Genomic DNA, 20,452 nt, shown 5'->3' on the forward strand with positions numbered 1-20,452 from the left:
AATAAAATTACAATAAAACATAAAAAAGCAATTAATTAAAATACAGATTAAAATACAGTATTAAAATTTAAAATGCAGCCTCATTTTAAGTAGTCCATAAATCCAAGCCATGAGGGAGGAAAACGCAGGGGTCAGACTAAGTCCAACCCAAAGGCCAGGCGGAACAGCTCTGTCTTGCAGGCCCTGCAGAAAGATGACAAATCCATCAGGGCCCTGGTCTCCTGTGAAAGAGCGTTCCACCAAGTTGGCGCCAATACTGAAAAGGCCCTGGCCCTAGTAGAGGCCATTAATTAAGCCCTCTGCCACCAAAAGGGGCACCATGGGCCACACTGGCCAATGTTTAAAATGAAAGGAAAAAATCAAATGAGTGTTCAGGCTTCTGTAGTTCCAATAATATAAGCCACCCAGAAAGTTTGTTGAAGTGTGGCATATAAAATGGGCAACATTAAAACATGACAAAACTGCTCATTTATTGGTAATTGCCTGCAAGGAATGGATGGTGAGGATTTTCTCATGCATCCCATGCTAAGCGTATTTATTTTATTTATTACAAATAAATATGCTTAGCATGGAATTTTGAGTTGATGGTTAGCTGGTGCATTGGACTGATATACTGTGTGCTTGCGTGATCTGTGTGGAAAAGGAATGGCAGTTTGGAATGGATTGAAGGAAGCCTTCAAAAGCAGCGATGCAAATTTGCCCTAACTCAGGATGCTTGAGGAGTCTGTGGATGCTGATAGGAACTGACCTCACTAGCCGGTAGATTAAAATATTCAGCTACCTGCTGGCTTTTGCACTTCCCAAAGGTTCCGACGCAATTCGCGGCTCAAAACGAGGTCTCAAAATGCAATTAGAATGCAAGTTTTCATGCAGAGTTAGAAATTTCATTTGATGGGGAAATGGGACAGAACTGACATATGATTGAACACATGCAAACGCGATGAGTACTGAAAATAGATTGGTTCATTAATGTTCCATGAGTTTTATTTCATTCTTTCAAGGAAAAGAAAGTACTTCAATATACACACAACATTTACAGTTTCCAGCACCTAAACCATAGAAAATACATTTTTCTTCCACTGGAAGAGTCAACACTTCAGAATAACTGCTTAAATCAGATTTAAACAGAACAAAAATCGGCATTAATGCATTATAGTGCTTTTTCATTTACAAACACTAGTTTAATACTGGGGCTAATCTTTGAAGCAGTTGTTAGCCACTGTAGGGCTTGCACTTCACAAGGAATAACTTTATGGCTAGCTATTCCAGCATCTCACTGGTTCTTCTGAGATGCTCAGAACAGGATCAATATTAGGGCCTAGCCCAACCACCAATCTTGATCCTTCAGAGTCAAAGTAGCATATCCTTTTCAGATTTAGCAATCTGACAGACATCAGGATGGAAAACCTACGGCCTCCCAGATATTGTTGGGCTTCAACAGCATCTGGAGAGCTGCAGGTTGCCGATCCCTGGAAACAAAAATATTACGTATCAGCCCCTCTTTACTTCTTGAGCAATTTTCTGTGGACATTGCAGAAGTGAGGTTTACTGAGTTCACTGTGAAAGTAGAACTGGGAGTTTAAAACAACAACAGACACTACAAATTTTATATATAGCATATGCACTCTATATGCTTTAAAATATTAAAAAAGAAATCCTGTTAAACAGGTAAATTATGGAGGAAAAGCAGCCAACTGTCCTTTGTTTTAACCTTTAGCCTTCCTTCTTTTGAAGGGCAAGCATCGTCATAAGCCAAATCATGGTTATGCATACTAGTCTTAAAGAGTTTTCACAACAGGTAGAGTAGTCCGCAGAGTGCAAAGAAACAGCTTAGGAAGAAGCAGCCCACTGTTTTCTTTAATCTTTGGCCATTTGAAAGTAAATGGATCCATTCCTCTTCCTCGCTTACAGCTGAGAAACAAAATAGAAATAGTTTGTTAACAGGGGGATCTCTCTGCAAAGAATTTCAACAGATTGTGCAATTTCCTCTGCTTCTTTGCAAGTACTTAAGCTAAAGCTAACATCTGTTGGAAGGCAATCACAGATCCTATTCTCAGCTGAGAGGTGCAAATGCGGGCCATGCAGAATCCTTTGTGAGCCAACTTATCAGCTCTTGCAGGCATTAATCACAGCATAATCAAATGTAAATACAAACCACAAGGAAGTTAATGGAATGGCTTTTATTTTTAACCCTTTCCTCACAAGTAAAGGAGATAAACAGATTAATACCCCCAAACCTACAAGGATCGCATATTACACTGGAACTTCTAAGTTTAAAGCCATACTCTTTCCTAAACCATTTATAGGGAGGAAAAAATACTGAACACTCTGACTAGTGGGGCAGCCTTTCAAAATAAAGGCATTAAGAATGGAGGTGCTGGACTAAAGTTCCCAAGCTAGTTAATGCTGGAGACAGTGCTTCTGCACTTTTAACAGCAGCATGACAGACAGAAATACAACTGGGGAAGTTCTTCCCCAAGCTAACATCTTCTGTTGAACTCCTGCTCCTTACAATGCACTTAATTGAACTGAGAGAATCATTATTTAGTGGGGGATGTGTTTGAGAGTATTAAGGATCACTCTTTTAGCATATACATTTACATATAACTAGCAGTCAAGCAAGTGTGGAGTTAGTTCCTGATATAGCCCAATTGCTTAATGAACTTTGTTAAGATAAGACATTTAAATAACAGATATACATAACTGACTGGCTTTCATAGATTTATGCGGCCAGAAAGGATCATTACGATAAAATTTAATTTGCACTACTCCAACACGACCCATGGATTTCCTTAAATTGTTCTACGTGCCTATATTTTGTTGGCAAGAAACCTTTTGAGCCTTATTTTCTGCTTCCATCAAATATTCACCTAGAGGGATAGGACACCTTAAAACTAGGAATGGTGGAAGGTTCCCCAGTGTTATGGTGTGATGTGACTTTTTATTTTGAAGTGTTTCAAATAGCATGGAGGAAGGAAGCTACTGTACATTGAAATAACCTTTGTTGCTAAGCTCTCAGTAACCAGGATCCTTCTGGAAAGGTAAATAAAATGAAAGCTCACTGGTGACAAGTCAGAATGATGAAGGACCATCAATATATAGCAAAACACTTGACTGAAGTTTCATGTACGTTTCGGTCCAGTATACCTGAAGGAGCGTCTCCATCCCCATGGTTCTGCCTGGACACTGAGGTCCAGCGCCGAGGGCCTTCTGGCGGTTCCCTCGCTACGAGAAGCCAAGTTACAGGGAACCAGGCAGAGGGCCTTCTCGGTAGTGGCACCCACCCTGTGGAATGCCCTCCCACCAGAGGCCAAAGAGAACAACAATTACCAGACCTTTAGAAGGCATCTCAAGGCAGCCCTGTTTAGGGAAGCTTTTAATGTTTGATGGATTTCTGTATTTTAATATTTTGTTGGAAGCCGCCCAGAGTGGCTGGCGGAACCCGGCCAGATGGGCGGGGTATAAATAATAAATTATTATTATCTTACCACAGTTTTGCGGCGATAGACAGTGCAGTTTGCCAAAAGCACACCGGCAAAGATGGCAACTCTTTCGTATCCATTGTCCATGTTTGAACACGCCACAGTTGCTGTCAAGGACAGATCAGAAGGTAACATTAATATAGATATTTTATCATTGTCGTCGTCGTCAAAACAGCAGCATAGGAAAGACTAAAACCCAGGCCAGCAGTCCACAGAAAATGTAACATAAAATTATAAGCAATTATAATATAAGGTAAAGGCGCCCCTGACCATCAGGTCCAGTCGTGTCCGACTCTGGGGTTGCGGCGCTCATCTCGCTCTATAGGCTGAGGGAGCCATCGTTTGTCCGCAGACAGCTTCCGGGTCATTTGGCCAGCATGACAAAGCTGCTTCTGGCGAACCAGAGCAGCGCACGGAAACGCCGTTTACCTTCCCGCCGGAGCGGTCCCTATTTATCTACTTGCACTTTGATGTGCTTTTGAACTGCTAGGTGGGCAGGAGCTGGGACCGAGCAACGGGAGCTCACCCCATTGCAGGGATTCGAACCTCCGACCTTCTGATCAGCAAGCCCTAGACTCTGTGGTTTAACCCACAGCGCCACCTGGGTCCCTAATTATAATATAGGTAGGCAAAAATTGCCTCCCCTGGTCTATTAGGAGATCTATCTGCTGCATCAAAAGCCTTTCATTGGATTCACTACGGTAGGTCTTTCCCCCACCAATTGACCTTAATTATAAGCAAGCCACATCTCTCCAGGAACTCCTGTCTCCCAGTCAGTTTCCTTACCTCTTTCTTTGATCATATTCACAGTATCTGCCAGTGAAGTGTTGGGGGCATGCACAGAAGCTGCCCAGGATGCAAGTTCCTCCATTTTGACAGCAATCCCGGTTCAGCGTTTTACCTGGAAGTGAATAATTCCACGGTTTACTAAGAAACAGACCCGCTTTGAACCTACTTTCTCACTTGCCCCACAGAGTCTCCCTGGCTGCCAAAGGTCTGATTTTTATTGGCCTTGAGGGGACAATAAAATTAGCTGCCTGTTAAGAGTGTTTGCTCAGTTAAGTCCAGTTTGTTTAGATAAGGATTAAAAGCACACTACTAGGGATTACTCAGTGGCCAGGCAGCAACCCCCTGGCATGTCTCTGCTGAAGAAGCTTGTGAACTTCATATATAGAAGTCCACTTTCCCAGAAGCAAACCTCACTAATCACTTAAATAAATGGGTTTTCTTTAAAAGTAGCACCACAGACATTTACCAAAAAGAATGAAAGTCAGATTTTTCTTATGACCCTCTAAAAATGTTTGTGAAACAAATATCGGTCCTGGATTTGCAGATTTCTGATGGGTTATAGTTTAGCTGAACACAATGAACTGAAATAAAACTAACAAGCACATGGCCTTGTTTCCCTCCCATCAGATGTCAAGGAAATAAGCAACTATCCTACTTTAAAAGACATCTGATGGCAGTCCTGTTTAGGGAAGTTTTTAATGTTTGATGTTTTATTGTATTTTTAATATTTTGTTGGGAGCCACCCAGAGTGGCTGGGGAAACCCAGCCAGATGGGCAGGGTATAAACAATAAATTTATCATTATCATTATCATTATTATTATTATCATCATTAGAACTTAGATCCTGTTCAGATATACAACAGCATAGAAAATGCTTGAACCACCATAAAATATCTCCACAGAATTGAGTATTAAATTAGAAATGGCACAAGGGTGGGGTTAATTGACAGCAGATTCCCAATGGACACATGTGCATTTATTACGTTTTTATCCCACCCTTCCTGTAAGGAGCTTTAGGTGTCCCTCAGTTTAGTCCAGGCATCCCCAAACTGCGGCCCTCCAGATGTTTTGGCCTACAACTCCCATGATCCCTAGCTAACAGGACCAGTGGTCGGGGAAGATGGGAATTGTAGTCCAAAACATCTGGAGGGCTGAAGTTTGGGGATGCCTGGTTTAGTCTCACAACAACCCTGTGAGCTAGGATAGGTCAAAGTTGGTGACTGGCTCAAGGTTACCTGGGCTGCAATCCTGGAAACACTTAGGTAGAAAGACGCCCCAATGGGTTTTACTTCCAGGTAAAAATATCTGGGATTGCATTCTCAGGAAGTTTTGTGGCAGAGCAGGGATTTGAGCTTGGGCCTCCTTTGCAAAAGGCTATATATTTCAAAACTCTATACAGTACCAGACTTTTTGTCTCTGCTATTTCTGCAAATACAGATGGCTGGGACCAGTTGGAATCCAATGACATCTTGAGGGCCAGAGGCCAACTCTGCAGTATATAATGATTATTTTGGCAGCATATAAAGATGGCAAATGACATTGTTACCTACTTTCAGTAAGACCAATGAAAGGCACTATTGGCTTATTGAGCTTTTTCCTGCTCTCATAACTCTGGTTCATCTCATTGAAGATATTTAATGTGGTGAGTTGGTCTTTGATGTTATCCTTTGGGAATGTGGCATCAGTAATTTCTCCAGCATCGTGTATTTGCTCCTGTCTGGACCCTTATAGAAGACAAGGTGATAAAAAAATAAGATGATATAGGTTTGTGTGGTTTTTTTTTTTTAAAGTGCACACATTTGACGAGGACCCCCCCCCAAAAAAAATAGACAGAAGAAGAGGGAGCTTCTCACCTTTTCCAAAGTGAATGCTTTGCAAGGCCAGAGTGACTGCTAAAATAAACCTAGAAATGCAAAATCAGAAGAAATAGTTTATTTGGAAAAGGGCTTGAGAGAAAGGTACATGCCAAGGCATGTCTACTCAGAGATAAATCCCACTTAATTCAATCGGACATGACTCCCAGGTACTTTATTTAGCAAAAAGATTTTCATGCTGAGTTTTTCATTTACAAACAAGAAACACCAAAGTGGTTCATGCCATAATAAACTCAAACAATATCCCATAAAAATGTCTCATGGTGATAAATTAGTATATAGGAATGCCACCTTAATCTCAAGGTAGAATGCAATGCTAAACACACTGGGTGACAATCTGCATGAGTCATACTCAAGAGTAGACCCACTAAAAACACTGGAATGGCTCTGCTCTAATAATGGCTTAGTTGCACTATCAACCCACTAAGGAGTGAGGCTGCAATCCTATTGCTGCTTACCTGGGAGTAAGCCCCATTGAACTCAGTGGGACTTACTTCTGAGTAGACATGCTTTTGTACAGTACTGCCGGTCAAAGCTAAATTAAATGAGACTTCAAGCTGAGAATCTTACTCTTAAAAACTAGAGTAAAGCAGCTGAATGGATCATTCACCACTGTTGCCAAATGAAGGATGCTATCCTGCACATCCATAGAATCCTAGTTTAACAGCTGCATTCTCTTTCATAATATCACCAGGGCAGCTGCTTCCTAAATACATTTGTTGTCTAATTAGTAAAGGCTTCTACACCCCCCCCCAATCATAATCAAAACAGCTCTGTCAATGAAAACAAAATTAAAAAATCCTTCATTTCATTTCATTAAGATAAGATATCTTTATTGTCATTCCAGTAGCACCTTAGAGACTAACTAAGTTTGTCATAGGTATGAGCTTTCCATTACCATTGACTCTCGCTGGAGCCAAAACAGCAAGCTTTCGCATGTCTAAAATTTGCTTAGAATTTGCCTCTGTGCATGCAAAGACTAAAAAGGTGCCTCCTTGAAATCGAGGCAGTTATAGGATATAAAGGCAGACTTACCTGGTGTTTTGTTTCCAATACATTTTCCTGCCGTTTTTTAAAAGCACCTTTAGTTGCAATGCAGTTTCCAAGGGAGAGCTCTTTAGGCTGTTCTGTGTAGTTGTCTTTACTCCAAACATAGAAGGAGTAACTATAGCAACAGTTAAAAAATGGCATATGTATACTGTATATCTCTAGCCTAGAGCATCACAGAAGAAACACATGGATCCTTGTAGCTCCTCTGCTGGTAAATGCTTTGCAGAGGTACAAGCCATCAGTTTTAATCTCCCTGAGCTGACTGGTTCCTACCCCTCCCCGAAGATACATAAACACTTCTTGCTGGAGGGGAAGCAGTCACTCACAAGCACAGCAGGCGGTAAAGTTGATTCTTCACTGGGAATCTTCTTTAGCATTGGTCTTCACCTAGTGCGTGCATGAACATGATATCTCATCACCTGGGAATTAGATTGAGTCTAGTATATGGATTGCACACTATCTATAAGAAGACTTTATGGCTATAACATCCAGCTTCCCCCTCCCCCTCCTCCTCCTCCTCCTTCTTGTCCTGCAACCACCCCTTAACTTGTGTAGCATCTCACCAGATGTAGAGTTCTGGAGAACTTTGAAGCACACCACATTTCTGTGCCTTTTAGGTTGGTTCTGTTGAAGGCATTGCCCAACTCTGTGTTTTTCTTTCTGTTTGCTCAAATATTATTTTTAGGGGACAGGTCAAAAGATGGTGACTGGACACAAAACTGGAAAGGGGGACTCCAAAACTTTTAATAGTTGTATTGAAGGCAGGATTTTGGCAAGCTATAACTTATCCCTCTTCTACACAAGTGCTAAAGGTACAGAGGTCGTATTTCGTCCTTTGCATCTTGCCACCATAGAGATGGAGAAAGATGGCCACATATAGGATAACAAATTTTAAGTTGCTTGGCAAGAGGACAGGTCGCTTGTAAGTTTTTACTTAGCTTTTTGCTTTTACCTGCATTTTAAAAATTGACTTATTTACTTCACTTTTACATTAGATTCTGCTTTTCCTCCCTTCCATTCCCCCCTCGCAACAGCCACGTGAAGTGGTTAGGGTGAAAAACAAACAACTGGCTCAAAGTTCCTCAGGGAGCTTCATGGCTGAGTAGGGATTTGAACCCTGGGACTCCCACACCCCAGCCTGACATCCTAACCACTATGCAGCACTGCCTGTCATCAAAAGGAGAGCGATTAAGAAGACTCTAGACCAGGCATCCCCAAACTGCGGCCCTCCAGATGTTTTGGCCTACAGCTCCCATGATCCCTAGCTAAGAGGAGCAGTGATCAGGGATGATGGGAATTGTAGTCCAAAACATCTGGACTACATCTGGGAGTTTGGGGATGCCTGCTCTAGACAGTGAGCTGTTTCTGAAACACACCCAGTCATGAATCAGCTTGTCAATGAAACTCCACAAAATGAATGGAATCGTTATGCAGGCAGTGCCGGATTTATGTATAAGCTAAACAAGCTATAGCTTAGGGCCCCACTCTCTTGGGGGCTCCAAAAAAAATTAAAGGAAAAAACACCTGGATGTACATTTCCAAAATATAAGATAAAAAACAATAAAACCTACATACAGCAACAGTGTTTTGTGTTGTGTAAGCTCCTCTGATGTAAGTCATGGGCCCCGTCTGCTAGCCTGCTCCCTAAAATATCACTGGTTTGCTCATTTCTATATATAGGGTGCCTACATTCTGCATTATAGGGACCCAGGTGGCGCTGTGGTTAAACCACTGAGCCTAGGGCTTGCTGATCAGAAGGTCGGCAGTTCGAATCCCTGTGACGGGGTGAGCTCCCGTTGCTTGGTCCCAGCTCCTGCCAACCTAGCAGTTCGAAAGCACATCAAAATGCAAGTAGATAAATGGGGACCGCTACAGCGGGAAGGTAAACGGCATTTCCGTGTGCTGTTCTGGTTTGCCAGAAGCGGCTTTGTCATGCTGGCCACATGACCTGGAAGCTGTATGCCAGCTCCCTCGGGCAATAATGCAAGATGAGTCCGCAACCCCAGAGTCGGTCATGACTGGACCTAATGGTCAGGGGTCCCTTTACCTTTTTACATTCTGCATGGACTGGTTGCATAGCAACACGTGCAAATGGCTTTAGATACTTATGAAGTCCATAAATTACCATATAGCATATATTCAACACGCACAAAAAAAACCAGCGACAATTTGTTGTTGACAAAGGAGAGCTGGACAGATAAAGGGCCCCATTACCTTCAGTAGCACCAAGCCTAAATCTGGCCCTGGGGTGAGGCGCTGCCTGCTTGCCCCACCCTTGATGTTGGCATGGCTGCTGCTGTTGGCATGGCTCCAGTGTTGGAGAAGTGGCCTTCAAATGCCCCCCCCCGTGTTGAAATAATGTGGGTGGGTGGGATCCTTGCTTGATCCAGGAGATGCAATCAGTACAGAGCGCTGCAGCATAGTTTTTGACAGGAGTAGGACCCTGTCAGCAAAATAGCACCTCTACTCAAGAGATCTGCAATTCTTGCTGTTTGCTCCTGGGCCAAGTTCCTGGTGTTAGGATTAGTACGGTAACAACTTCGGACCAGTTTAATTGTGTGATTGCCTTATCATCACATTTATGCCCACTTCGATTTGCGGAACTGTGACTGTCGCAGGGATTACATTATACTCATTTCACAGTGATCGGAAATGCTAATGGTAAAACTCTCTGCCTATTGGCAATAATCTTTCCTGCTTAAAAAACATTGTTGAAACAAGCCTATCCAGGCAAGCAGAATGCTATCACGTGATTTAATCTCTTTTTGCTTCCTGTTGATTACCGTTATCTTTTGAATGTTTTGAAACACCTGCTTTAAACTTTCTTCTTGATGATTTTACTATTTTTTTTTTTGTAAACCACTTTGAGGTGTCATTGCAACAAAGTGGCATATACATTTTCAGTTTTTGACATGTGACTAAATACAGTCGTACCTCGGAAATTGAACGCCTTGCAAGTCAAACGTTTTGGTTCCCGAACGCCACAAAGCTGGAAGTGAGTGTTCCGGTTTGCAAACGTTCTTTGGAACGTGAACATCCGACGCGGCTTACGTGGCTTCTGATTGGCTGCAGGAGCTTCCTGCAGCCAATTGGAAGCTGCGCCTTGGTTTCCGAACATTTTGGAAGTCAAACAGACTTCCAGAATGGATTCTGTTCTACTTCCTAGGTATGACTGTAGTGGCAATGCTGCCTCTTGGCTCTGTGTGGCTTCCTCTGGTCCTGAGCCTGGTGATGGATGGGCACTGGGCACTACAATGCCACTGTCCTTCTCTCAGCCCCCAGGGCCTCGTTGGCCCAAGATAAATTGTGACATGCTGCTGCCACTTCTGCTTTCATCTGTTTAGATTCTTCAGTGGGCAAGGATAATAAGTATATATATATATATATATATATATATATATATATATATATATACATATAGGTATATATTGGGTTGCGGGTGGTGCTGTGGGTTAAACCACAAAGCCTAGGGCTTGCCAATCAGAAGATTGGCAGTTTGAATCCCCGCAACAGGGTGAGCTCCCATTGCTTGGTCCCAGCTCCTGCCCACCTTGCACATCAAAGTGCAAGTAGATAAATAGGTGCCACTCGGGCGGAAAGGTAAACGGCGTTTCCGTGTGCTGCTCTGGTTTGCCAGAAGCAGCTTAGTCATGCTAGCCACATGACCTGGAAGCTGTACGCCAGCTCCCACGGTCAATAAAGCGAGATGAGCGCCGCAACCCCAGAGTCGGTCACGACTGGACCTAATGGTCAGGGGTCCCTTTACCTTTACCTTTACTGGTATATATGGCTCCAGACACAATTGTTGAGTTCTAGCTTTCTTATCTACATTTTTTTTTGGTAGGCTATATACTATTACTAATGACCCCTTCATGGATCACTGCCTTGTCATGGCGAAGGGGCTTGAATAACTCCAAGAAGCTATGAGCTATGCCGTGCAGGGCCACCCAAGACAGCCGAGAGTTTAGACTAAATGTGATCCACCTGGAGAAGGAACCGGCAACCCCCTCCAGTATTTTGCCAAGAAAACTCCATGTTTATATATAAAAAAGGAGAAGATTTGAGAAGAACGTTAGTGTTTCCAAGGCATGCTCTGGTTCATGGGGTCATAGAGAGTCGAACATGACTAAGACGACTAAAGAACAACAATGACTAATGAATGCATTCATTCTGTTGGCTCCTCCACTCTTTCCTGTGTTTTTAAAGCGGTGGCAACTTTCTAAGGACAAGCATTACAGACCTATTTGGCCTGTTAAGTTTTGCTTTTGTACTCAGAGGACAGTTTGCCTATTCTTTCAAATACATCTTGGTCTTGTTTCTCAACAGATGTTTTGCCTGATTTCCTCATAGCTCAGAAATGGTTATCGACTTAGCTTGCTTCTTCAGTTTCACTTCCAGCTCACGTTCACCTCCACTGGGAACTATATTTGTAGCCTTCCACATTTTAAAACCTTCAGTACATTGTGGTTATCATTTCAGCCTGTTCAAGTAAGTGAACATGAGAAATAGCATTTACTTGTACTCCTATGCTCATTTCATAATGGAGGGGCTCTATCGACATTTATTTATTTATCATATTTTATACTCTCATTTGATATACATTTTGAAAGTGTTGTACAATATAAAACTGCTAAAACAAATTGCCTTTTACTGTGCAAGGGGGAAAATGCAGGTATGCAGATATTTTCCCTTGGTGGAACAAAAATCAGGTTATGTTTGCCTTCTACTTTAGTATTTTACTCTACAGCAAGGATAGGGAACTTGTGGCTCTCCAGATACTGATGAACGTCATCCCAGACAATTGGCCATACGAGCTAAAGAGTATGGCTGGAAGCCAACAACATCTGGAAGCAGCCATCTACAGCTCTGTACAGTACTGTAAATTTTTAAAAGTATGGACGGACAAGCTACCTGTGACTAAAGACCAGAATATGCACCTTGCACTACAAGATGCCTCTGCAGTAGTTTTCCGTTCTCAGTCGGTAAAGGTAAAGGTACTCCTGACCGTTAGGGTCCAGTCACAGACGACTCTGGGGTTGCAGTGCTCATCTCGCTCTATAGGCCAAGGGAGCTGGCGTTTGTCCACAGACAGCTTCTGGGTCACGTGGCCAGCATGACTAAGCCGCTTCTGGCGAACCAGAGCAGCGCACGGAAACACCGTTTACCTTCCCGCCGGAGCGGTACCTTTTTATCGACTTGCACTTTGACGTGCTTTCGAACTGCTAGGTGGGCAGGAGGAGCTGGGACCGAACAACGGGAGCTCACAGGGATTCGAACCGCCGATCTTCTGATCAGCAAGCCCTAGGCTCTGTGGTTTAGACCACAGCGCCACTCGTGTCCCTTATTCTCTGTCAGTATCTTCAGTTATATAAATACAAGGCTGCTAATTATAACTAAGGGGTATAGGTAGGTAACATTGCTTCAGATATTCTACAAAAGCACTGCAGAACTGCTGCTTTTCAAAACTTGGTAACACTCTTTTAAAAATCCCAATTCAAGATGAATATCCACTTTCATTCACGTTTTGCATCTGTAGAAACATATATGTAAACCTTTGATGTTCTTAGGTTTTGACTATCACTCATATTTACCAGGGAAATTACTTTATATTGCCTGGATAAACTTAAGAAAGGATATGTTTAAGACTCATTTTAGTTCCTTTGTTTAAAAAAAATTGGTTCCTTTGTAAAATTTTAATAACACAATCAACGTTATAAAGGAATTTGTGGATGGCATAGCTGTTTAGAAGTAATTCCTATTAGAATCAGGAAGACATGCTTCTGAGCAAGCCTGCTTGGGATTTTCCAGGCTTCATTACGCTTATGTTCATACCAGAGTTTTCAAAAACCTAATTTTGTTTTGATGAGCCACCAGAAATCCTTTGGGACAGGTAGTTGGTTCAATAGTCAATATGGTCCTGTAATGTAAGGTGACTGTGAACATTAAGACACTGTACTCCATACAATATTCAAATTAATTTCTAATTTTTACAAAACTTTCTGTGGTTGCTTACAGTTTGCACAAAGAGGGTACACAATTAGATAAAGCTTTTTATAGAAAAATTGATTTGTTTCTCTAATATTTAACCAATAGAATGCAAATACTCTGTGGTTGGTATTCAGCTAAGCTTTACGCAGAGTAAAACATGAACATGACTAAGTTACAGTAGGTTCATTCATTTCAATAGATCTGCTCTAAGTAAAACTTAGGTGAATACCACCCAGTATATCCATCTCTTTTGTTGGGGGAAGTGTAAGAGCCAAGAGTATGGAGCACAGATGAAATAAATGAGTTGGGGAATGATTAATCTCAGGTTATTTTCCACTCAGGACTGTAGTATTATTTTGCCCTAGTTAATGACTGATGATGTGATTGTGTATTAGACACCAACATTGCACTTATATAACTAATATATTTATATGTTGTATGGTATTATATTGTATGAAATATTTTTATATTTCTATGTTACATTTGTGATGAACTCTTCTTTTAAAATCCACTCTTTAATAAAGGAAGAAACCCTGAAGAAAAACATATAAAAGAACCAGAATAAACAGGGAAACAGCACAGTTACTGGTTTTCAGGAAAGATAATCTTGATTTAAATGCTATTTCTGACCTTTATATATTCCTAATACAAAGACTCCTAGTCCTATATTAAAAATTGTGTGTGTGTGTGTGTGTGTGTGTGTGTGTGAGAGAGAGAGAGAGAGAGAGAGAGAGAGAAATAGATGAAATTTCACACTTGATGCCATTTGCTAAGATCAGAAGGCTGACTTAACTGTAAGGCAGCAGTAAAAAAAAACTGGGAAATGTTTCTCACCATGTTGCCACGTTCTGTTCCTTTCTTTTCATGGCATGCACACAAAAATGGGATAGGCATTAAACCGCCAGATGTAGAATGCCTGTGCTGCTGTTTCCCCTTGACTGGCCTGCAAAAAGTTTGGCACTAAACTGCTGAATGGCTTCCAATATTTGGTGTCAAGAAAGTCCACCAGAAAGTGATTGCTCAGGCTCTGTCCTCTCCTCCACCTTTATCAGAAGCGAGATAAGACTGGAGACATTAAGGAACTGGCCCTGGAAATTTCAATCAAGCTTTATTTACAGTGCTGCAAGATTAAACACTGCAAACTGGAAACAACCCTTCCTCTTTGTTTTTGCAGTGCTTTGGCATAATAAGATTGTCAGAGCCAAGTGAACAAAGCTGGACCTGGCGTGCATGCCCGATTAACCCTGGAACCCACTGGTGTTGCAATGGTCATCAGCTTACCACTCTGCCTGCAGTTATTACTCAAAGTAAACTTATGGTACCTTAAGGAATGGCATCCATCTCCCATTGCCCTTTCTGTAACTGCCACCCTGGCAAGATGTGAAGGGGGGGGGGCACAACAAGGGCCTTTCTGGGTTTGGTGCTCTGAATATGGACAGCCATTCCAAGGAGGCTTGCCTGACATCCACATCGCTTTCTTTTAGACACTAGGCAAAAACCTGTGGGTCGGTTCAACCCAGACCTTTTTCTTAACTTGCTGAAGTCTGTCTTCCTTGCCAGTATTTGAATGTGAGATCTCTCTTTTTGGGTGACAGGGTGGTACAAACTTGTTTTAAAAACACAAAAAGAAGGAAGGAAGGAGGAAGAAATTGTTATTCACAACTATGAGAACTGTCCAGACATGTCACCTACCTCTGAGTTGACAGCCAGTGCAGTGTAGAGCAGGCACCCCCAAACTGCGGCCCTCCAGATGTTTTGGCCTACAACTCCCATGATCCCTAGCTAACAGGACCAGTGGTCAGGGATGATGGGAATTGTAGTCCAAAACTACAATGGAGGGCCGAAGTCTGGGGATGCCTGGTGTAGAGGTTAGACTGTTGGACTAGGACCTGGGACATGAGGGTTCAAATCCCCACTTGGCGGTGAAGCTCACTGGGTGACCTTGGGCCTGTCACTTCCTCTCAGCCGAACCTACCTCACAAGGTTGTTGTGGGGATTAAATGAGGAGGGGAACAACCATGTATGTCACCTTGAACTCCTTGGAGAAAAAAATGCAAACAGCAAATAAAGAAATCAAAGTCTGAAAGCCCTTCTTCTTCTACTTCTACTTCTTCTATTGAATTTATATACCGTCCTATACCCGGAGCTCTCAGGGTGGTTCACAGAAAAATATAAATATAAAGCCCCAAAATACATAATCAAAATAAAAGCAACCACCCAATTGGCAATTAGGCATTGGATCAGCAATGGTGGGGGAGGGGAGGTGGCAGCCATCATCTGCCCTTCCAAGCTCACGGGTATTCCGTTAAAGGAATCAGGGTTTGGCCTGGGTCTTGTCTGAAATCCTGCCTTGGGGGCCATACCAGGACCCAATGGGGGCACCGAGGGGAGCTCGAGCCTGCCCCCAAGGGTGGTGTTCGCTCTCACTGGCGGTGTCTCACCCTTGTTATCGGATTCCCCGCGAAAGCAGGTGGGAGTCTGATATAGTTTGGATGATTCCAATGCCTAAGCCAATACCACTCTCATTCTGTATTCAATAAAGTTGTGGCTTTAATTTTGCCCAATAACTTAAACTAAAATCCTGTGTCACTGTGTCTCATTTTTTGGGGGGATGCTTGGGGGTCTCGAAGTGCAAATCTGCCACCATTGATTATGCCCTACTTTTCTACAAATGTACAGAGAATGACCTTGTGTGTGTTACTTTACAGAGGACAGTCAGTCCTTCACTTGAAGGGCTCTCTGAAAAGTTGAAGTCCAGCTGATATATAAAGAGCCATGAGAAGGAAAAGCAGGAGCATTGAAGTCGCCCAAGAACAACTCCATATAGCAGGTCGATCAGGCAAACAGGTCACCTGATCACAGGCTTCCCCACTATAGTAAAATGTATTTGATGTCTATTTAAATTATAGCCATTCTTTTTAAATCTGCATCTAACAGGGTATTCAAATTTTCATGCAAAGTTGTGTCAGCTTTTGTCCTCTTTTGTGGTGAGGTATTTGCTGAAGAATTTCCTCTTTCCCTTGTTGGAGGCATCAGATCCAAGTGTGTGTGTGCGGGGGAGGGGGACCATCACCATCCAAGTCCTTAAGTGAGATTTCTAGTTATTTTGGTGCCAAAATATTTGTGATTATGCTGGCTGCTTTTGTTCACCCACAGGAATTTATTTATTGTAATATCAGAATGAGGCAATATTCTTGGAAGCATTTTGTTTCCATAGCTTTGGCTTGCATACCTGAAAGGTGTGAAATCCTGAGGTAAACTTGCTCCACTTCAGCTATTGTCACCAAATGTTCTTAGGACAAGTGTCCTTGTTCTTCTAACTCCTTACATTTCATGCTTTCTGAATGGCTTCTTGCTGCTTTTCTTCCCTCATATTTAACTGAAAAATAAAATTATTGATAAAACAGTTAAATACATCAATTTAAAACATTTAAAAATTAGAAATGTTGATTACAACACATGCCAACAGTCTGCATAACAGGATAGGCTTGTCTAAACCAAACTGTTTTGTAGTGTGAAGGACATTCTGCTATAACTGTATTGACTTTGTGTAGTCAATTTTTGAATGCATTTTCCTTGCACCATTCATCATCGGAACCACACAAATACCTTTTCTTCGTCTTCCCACCCTGCTGTGTCACTGTAATGTCCTTCAGCACCATGGTCACTTATTTGTTTTGTTTAAAGAAGGTGTCTCTGAATGAATGCCCAGCAATTTATCTCTGTTCCCATACTCTCCCACATTTCTCTGATGCAAATAGGGGGTGTCCCATTCCATAATAATAATTTTACTATTTATACCCCACCCATCTGACTGGGTTGCCCCAGCCACTCTGGGAGGCTTCCAACTATATAAAAATGTAACAAAACATTAAAAAGGTTCCCTATACAGGGCTTCAGATGGCTCAGGGTTCAGACAACTCCATATCCTCCAACATGTCTCCAATGAAAATAGGGATGTGCTAAGGAAAAGTGGGACATTCTAGTATCAAATCAGAAACTGGGACAACTTCTCTAAAACAGGGACTGTCCTTACCCTGTCCATGGTTCCCCGCTGCCTTTACTAACTAAGCCCCTGCCTTGTATCTCCTGCACCTAGATTTTGCAACATCAACTGCTTTTTGTGGTGTGCTTCTCCAGGCCACAGCCTGGTCCCATAGCTACTGTTTTTGTTGTTGTTTAGTTGTGTCCGACTCTTCGTGACCCCATGGATCATAGCATGCCAGGCATTCCTGTCTTGCACTGCCTCCCGCAGTTTGGTCAAACTCATGTTCGTAGCTTCAAGAACACTGTCCAACCATCTCGTCCTCTGTCGTCCCCTTCTCCTAGTGCCCTCAATCTTTCCCAACATCAGGGTCTTTTCCAAGGATTCTTCTCTTCTCATGAGGTGGCCAAAGTATTGGAGCCTCAGCTTCACGATCTGTCCTTCCAGTGAGCACTCAGGGCTCATCAGCCTTCTTGATGGTCCAGCTCTCACTTCCATACATCACTACTGGGAAAACCATAGCTTTAACTATACGGACCTTTGTCGGCAAGGTGATGTCTCTGCTTTTTAAGATGCTGTCTAGGTTTGTCATTGCTTTTCTCCCAAGAAGCAGGCGTCTTTTAATTCCGTGACTGCTGTCACCATCTGCAGTGATCAAGGAGCCCAAGAAAGTAAAATCTCTCACTGCCTCCATTTCTTCCCCTTCTATTTGCCAGGAGGTGATGGGACCAGTGGCCATGATCTTAGTTTTTTTGATGTTGAGCTTCAGACCATATTTTGCGCTCTCCTCTTTCACCCTCATTAAAAGGTTCTTTAATTCCTCCTCACTTTCTGCCATCAAGGTTGTGTCATCTGCATATCTAAGGTTGTTGATATTTCTTACGGCAATCTTAATTCTGGCTTGGGATTTATCTAGTCCAGCCTTTCGCACGATGAATTCTGCATATAAGTTAAATAAGCAGGGAGACAATATACAGCCTTATCGTACTCCTTGACAATATACAGCCAATATACAGCCTTGTCTTACTCCTTGACAAGACAAGCTACTGTTTTAGAAGACCACAAAAGGTTCATGCTTTGGTCTCATTTGAGCACTGGGTCAGATCCTCATATTAAGAAATGGGTCAGCTCACTGTCCAATCTGTTTTTGTCCTCCAGTCCCTGCTATTTGGCATTAGGATGAGAAGCTCCTGAGCAAAGCTATCAGATTCAGCTGCTCCTGTAATAGCTTCTAAAATCTCTAGGCATTTTCCTGAAATGTTTCAAGTTGAGATCTTCAAAATCTGCTTCCTCAGTGTTTCGGATTTGATCTTTTGCAAATGAAAGCCGCCAACTTTGTATATCAATTGACTGAAGGGTTTCACAAGTGTTTCAATTGCTGAAATTGAGCCGGAGAATGCCAAGTTTCCCCAGTTGTGTCTTGGGGGCAAGAAAGGTAACACAAAGCCAGGATGGCAGAATTTAGCTCTGGTTTATATAGCACTGCAGTTAAATCAGGCCCAAGGCTGCAGATGAAGAGAGTTGTCTCTCTGTCAGATTTAAGTCTCTTCAGTATGCCTGAATGTTGTAAACTTGAAAACAAGATTAGCACTGATGTACACAAGAGCAACAAAAGGACTTTACAAGGATCTATACAGATAGAATCAAGTTCTTAGGGAAAGCTATTGAATAACATGTTAAGCTTAACTTGGGAATTATCTCTTGAAATTGCTTTTCCTTTTTCAGGTTGTAGGCGCTGGGAGACGCTAACACACATTTAAGAGAAAGTGATCAGTACTGTCTTAGGTATTTGTTTGGGGGTATTTGGCTAAAGTAGCAAGCTTTTAATTGTGTTTACACTTAAATGATGGCAGGGAATGTTTAAAACCCGTCAGAGTTAAGACAATATCCCATCTAGCTTTGAAGAGTTTAGCGTGCTGGAACACAAAGGGCTTTTGTAGCTCGCAAATTAAGAAACACAAACACGTTTTCAAACATTTGATTAAGGATCCAGGTTTGTATTTTCAATTTCATGTAAATATATCGTCTTTTCTAAAATGATACCCGCACCACTACCATCAATGAGTTATTATGCCTAAAGTCCATAATAGCAAAGCTAGCCTAAACAAACAGGTTTTGTTTAATTCCCTAGTAGGTTCTTATATGTTTTAACAGAACGTATGTGTGTTATTCTGTATGTTATTCTAAAAACCAAAAACTAGGGAACGTGAGGTGTTAAAAAGGCCTAGGTCTTCCATGGAGAGTTTCTTATACTTTTAACCTTGTCCCAGAGTTTGACTTCGTGCTGCATGCAAATCAGTTCGCCATTCAGGATTTGTTTTTGGTACCATTCAGGATTTGTTTTTGGTTTCTCAGAGTATGTTTTAAGCCTAACAACAAACCTTTGAGGTAGTGTTGGTCCCTGTAAGATCATTTAGAACACCTAGGGAAATTCTGTTCATAAATCTGCACCCTACACAACATCCAATGACAGTGACCCCAAAAGGGGTATATTCTGCTGTTGTTTCTGTGCTATGGGATGCCCTTCCATCTGCCATACATTTGCTTCAGGTGTCTTTTAAATAAATCTCTGTTTGCCCAGTCTTTTCTTGACCAATAAGATCAGGCCCTGTCTTTATCTGTATGAATTCCCCTTTCCCCCCCTTTTAAATGCTTTTATATTTCTGTTTTGGTGGCTTTATGTTGTATCTCTGTTTTAATGGTGTTGTTTGCTGTTTTATGTTGTGCACTGCCTAGAGTTTTTTTTAAAAAAATTAAGATGTATTATTCTTTTTCTTTTTCTTTCTTTCATAAAATCATACATAGACTTTACTAAAAGAAAACTCTACAAGAGAGAAAAACGCCAATACTTACACAGATTAAAACGGCTCAGAAGGTAAGAAAACAACAAACACTAACTTATCCAGCTAATTAACATAAACACTTACACTTAAATCTCAGTAGGCTGAGTAAGGGAACAAAATGCTGTCAAAAACCCAAATAGACACTGACCTCTTATTCTTATTAATTAATTAAATTTATATACCACCCTTCATCAAAAGAGCACAAGGCCGTTCACAGAATAAATGCTCTTGCATCCTAGCTGTGGTGCCGGGAGGAGGACATCTTCCCCAAGGTCTCCTCCTGCCCCTGGCCCTGCCTTCAGAGGCAAAACGGCAGGGCTAGACCAGCATTCTGTACTCTAGTTTAGTATCTGTGCCTGAGAACAATATTACAGAAATGCCCCTGTGATGATTGTGACAGGTCCATTTCTTGATCCAAGCCAGTATTTCAGAATGCCCTGG

At 42.0% G+C, this 20,452-nt stretch overlaps 1 protein-coding gene across 1 annotated transcript in view; it reads right to left on the minus strand.

The window, feature by feature from the left end:
* Window positions 1–966: 966 nt before the first annotated feature.
* Window positions 967–20,452, minus strand: part of LOC118076963 (cryptic protein) — a 30,811-nt gene continuing 11,325 nt past the window's right edge. The window contains exons 2-6 of the mRNA XM_035100199.3: window positions 6,125–6,174; window positions 5,822–5,995; window positions 4,269–4,383; window positions 3,489–3,589; window positions 967–1,911 (exon numbers count right to left, since the gene is read on the minus strand). Coding sequence (XP_034956090.3) covers window positions 1,790–1,911; window positions 3,489–3,589; window positions 4,269–4,383; window positions 5,822–5,995; window positions 6,125–6,174 — 562 coding nt within the window. The 3' untranslated portion in view covers window positions 967–1,789. The remainder of the gene's footprint in view (window positions 1,912–3,488; window positions 3,590–4,268; window positions 4,384–5,821; window positions 5,996–6,124; window positions 6,175–20,452) is intronic.

The sequence above is a fragment of the Zootoca vivipara genome, chromosome 10 (assembly GCF_965207765.1).
Source record: "Zootoca vivipara chromosome 10, rZooViv2.hap1.1, whole genome shotgun sequence".
Classification (NCBI taxonomy): Eukaryota; Metazoa; Chordata; class Lepidosauria; order Squamata; family Lacertidae; genus Zootoca; species Zootoca vivipara.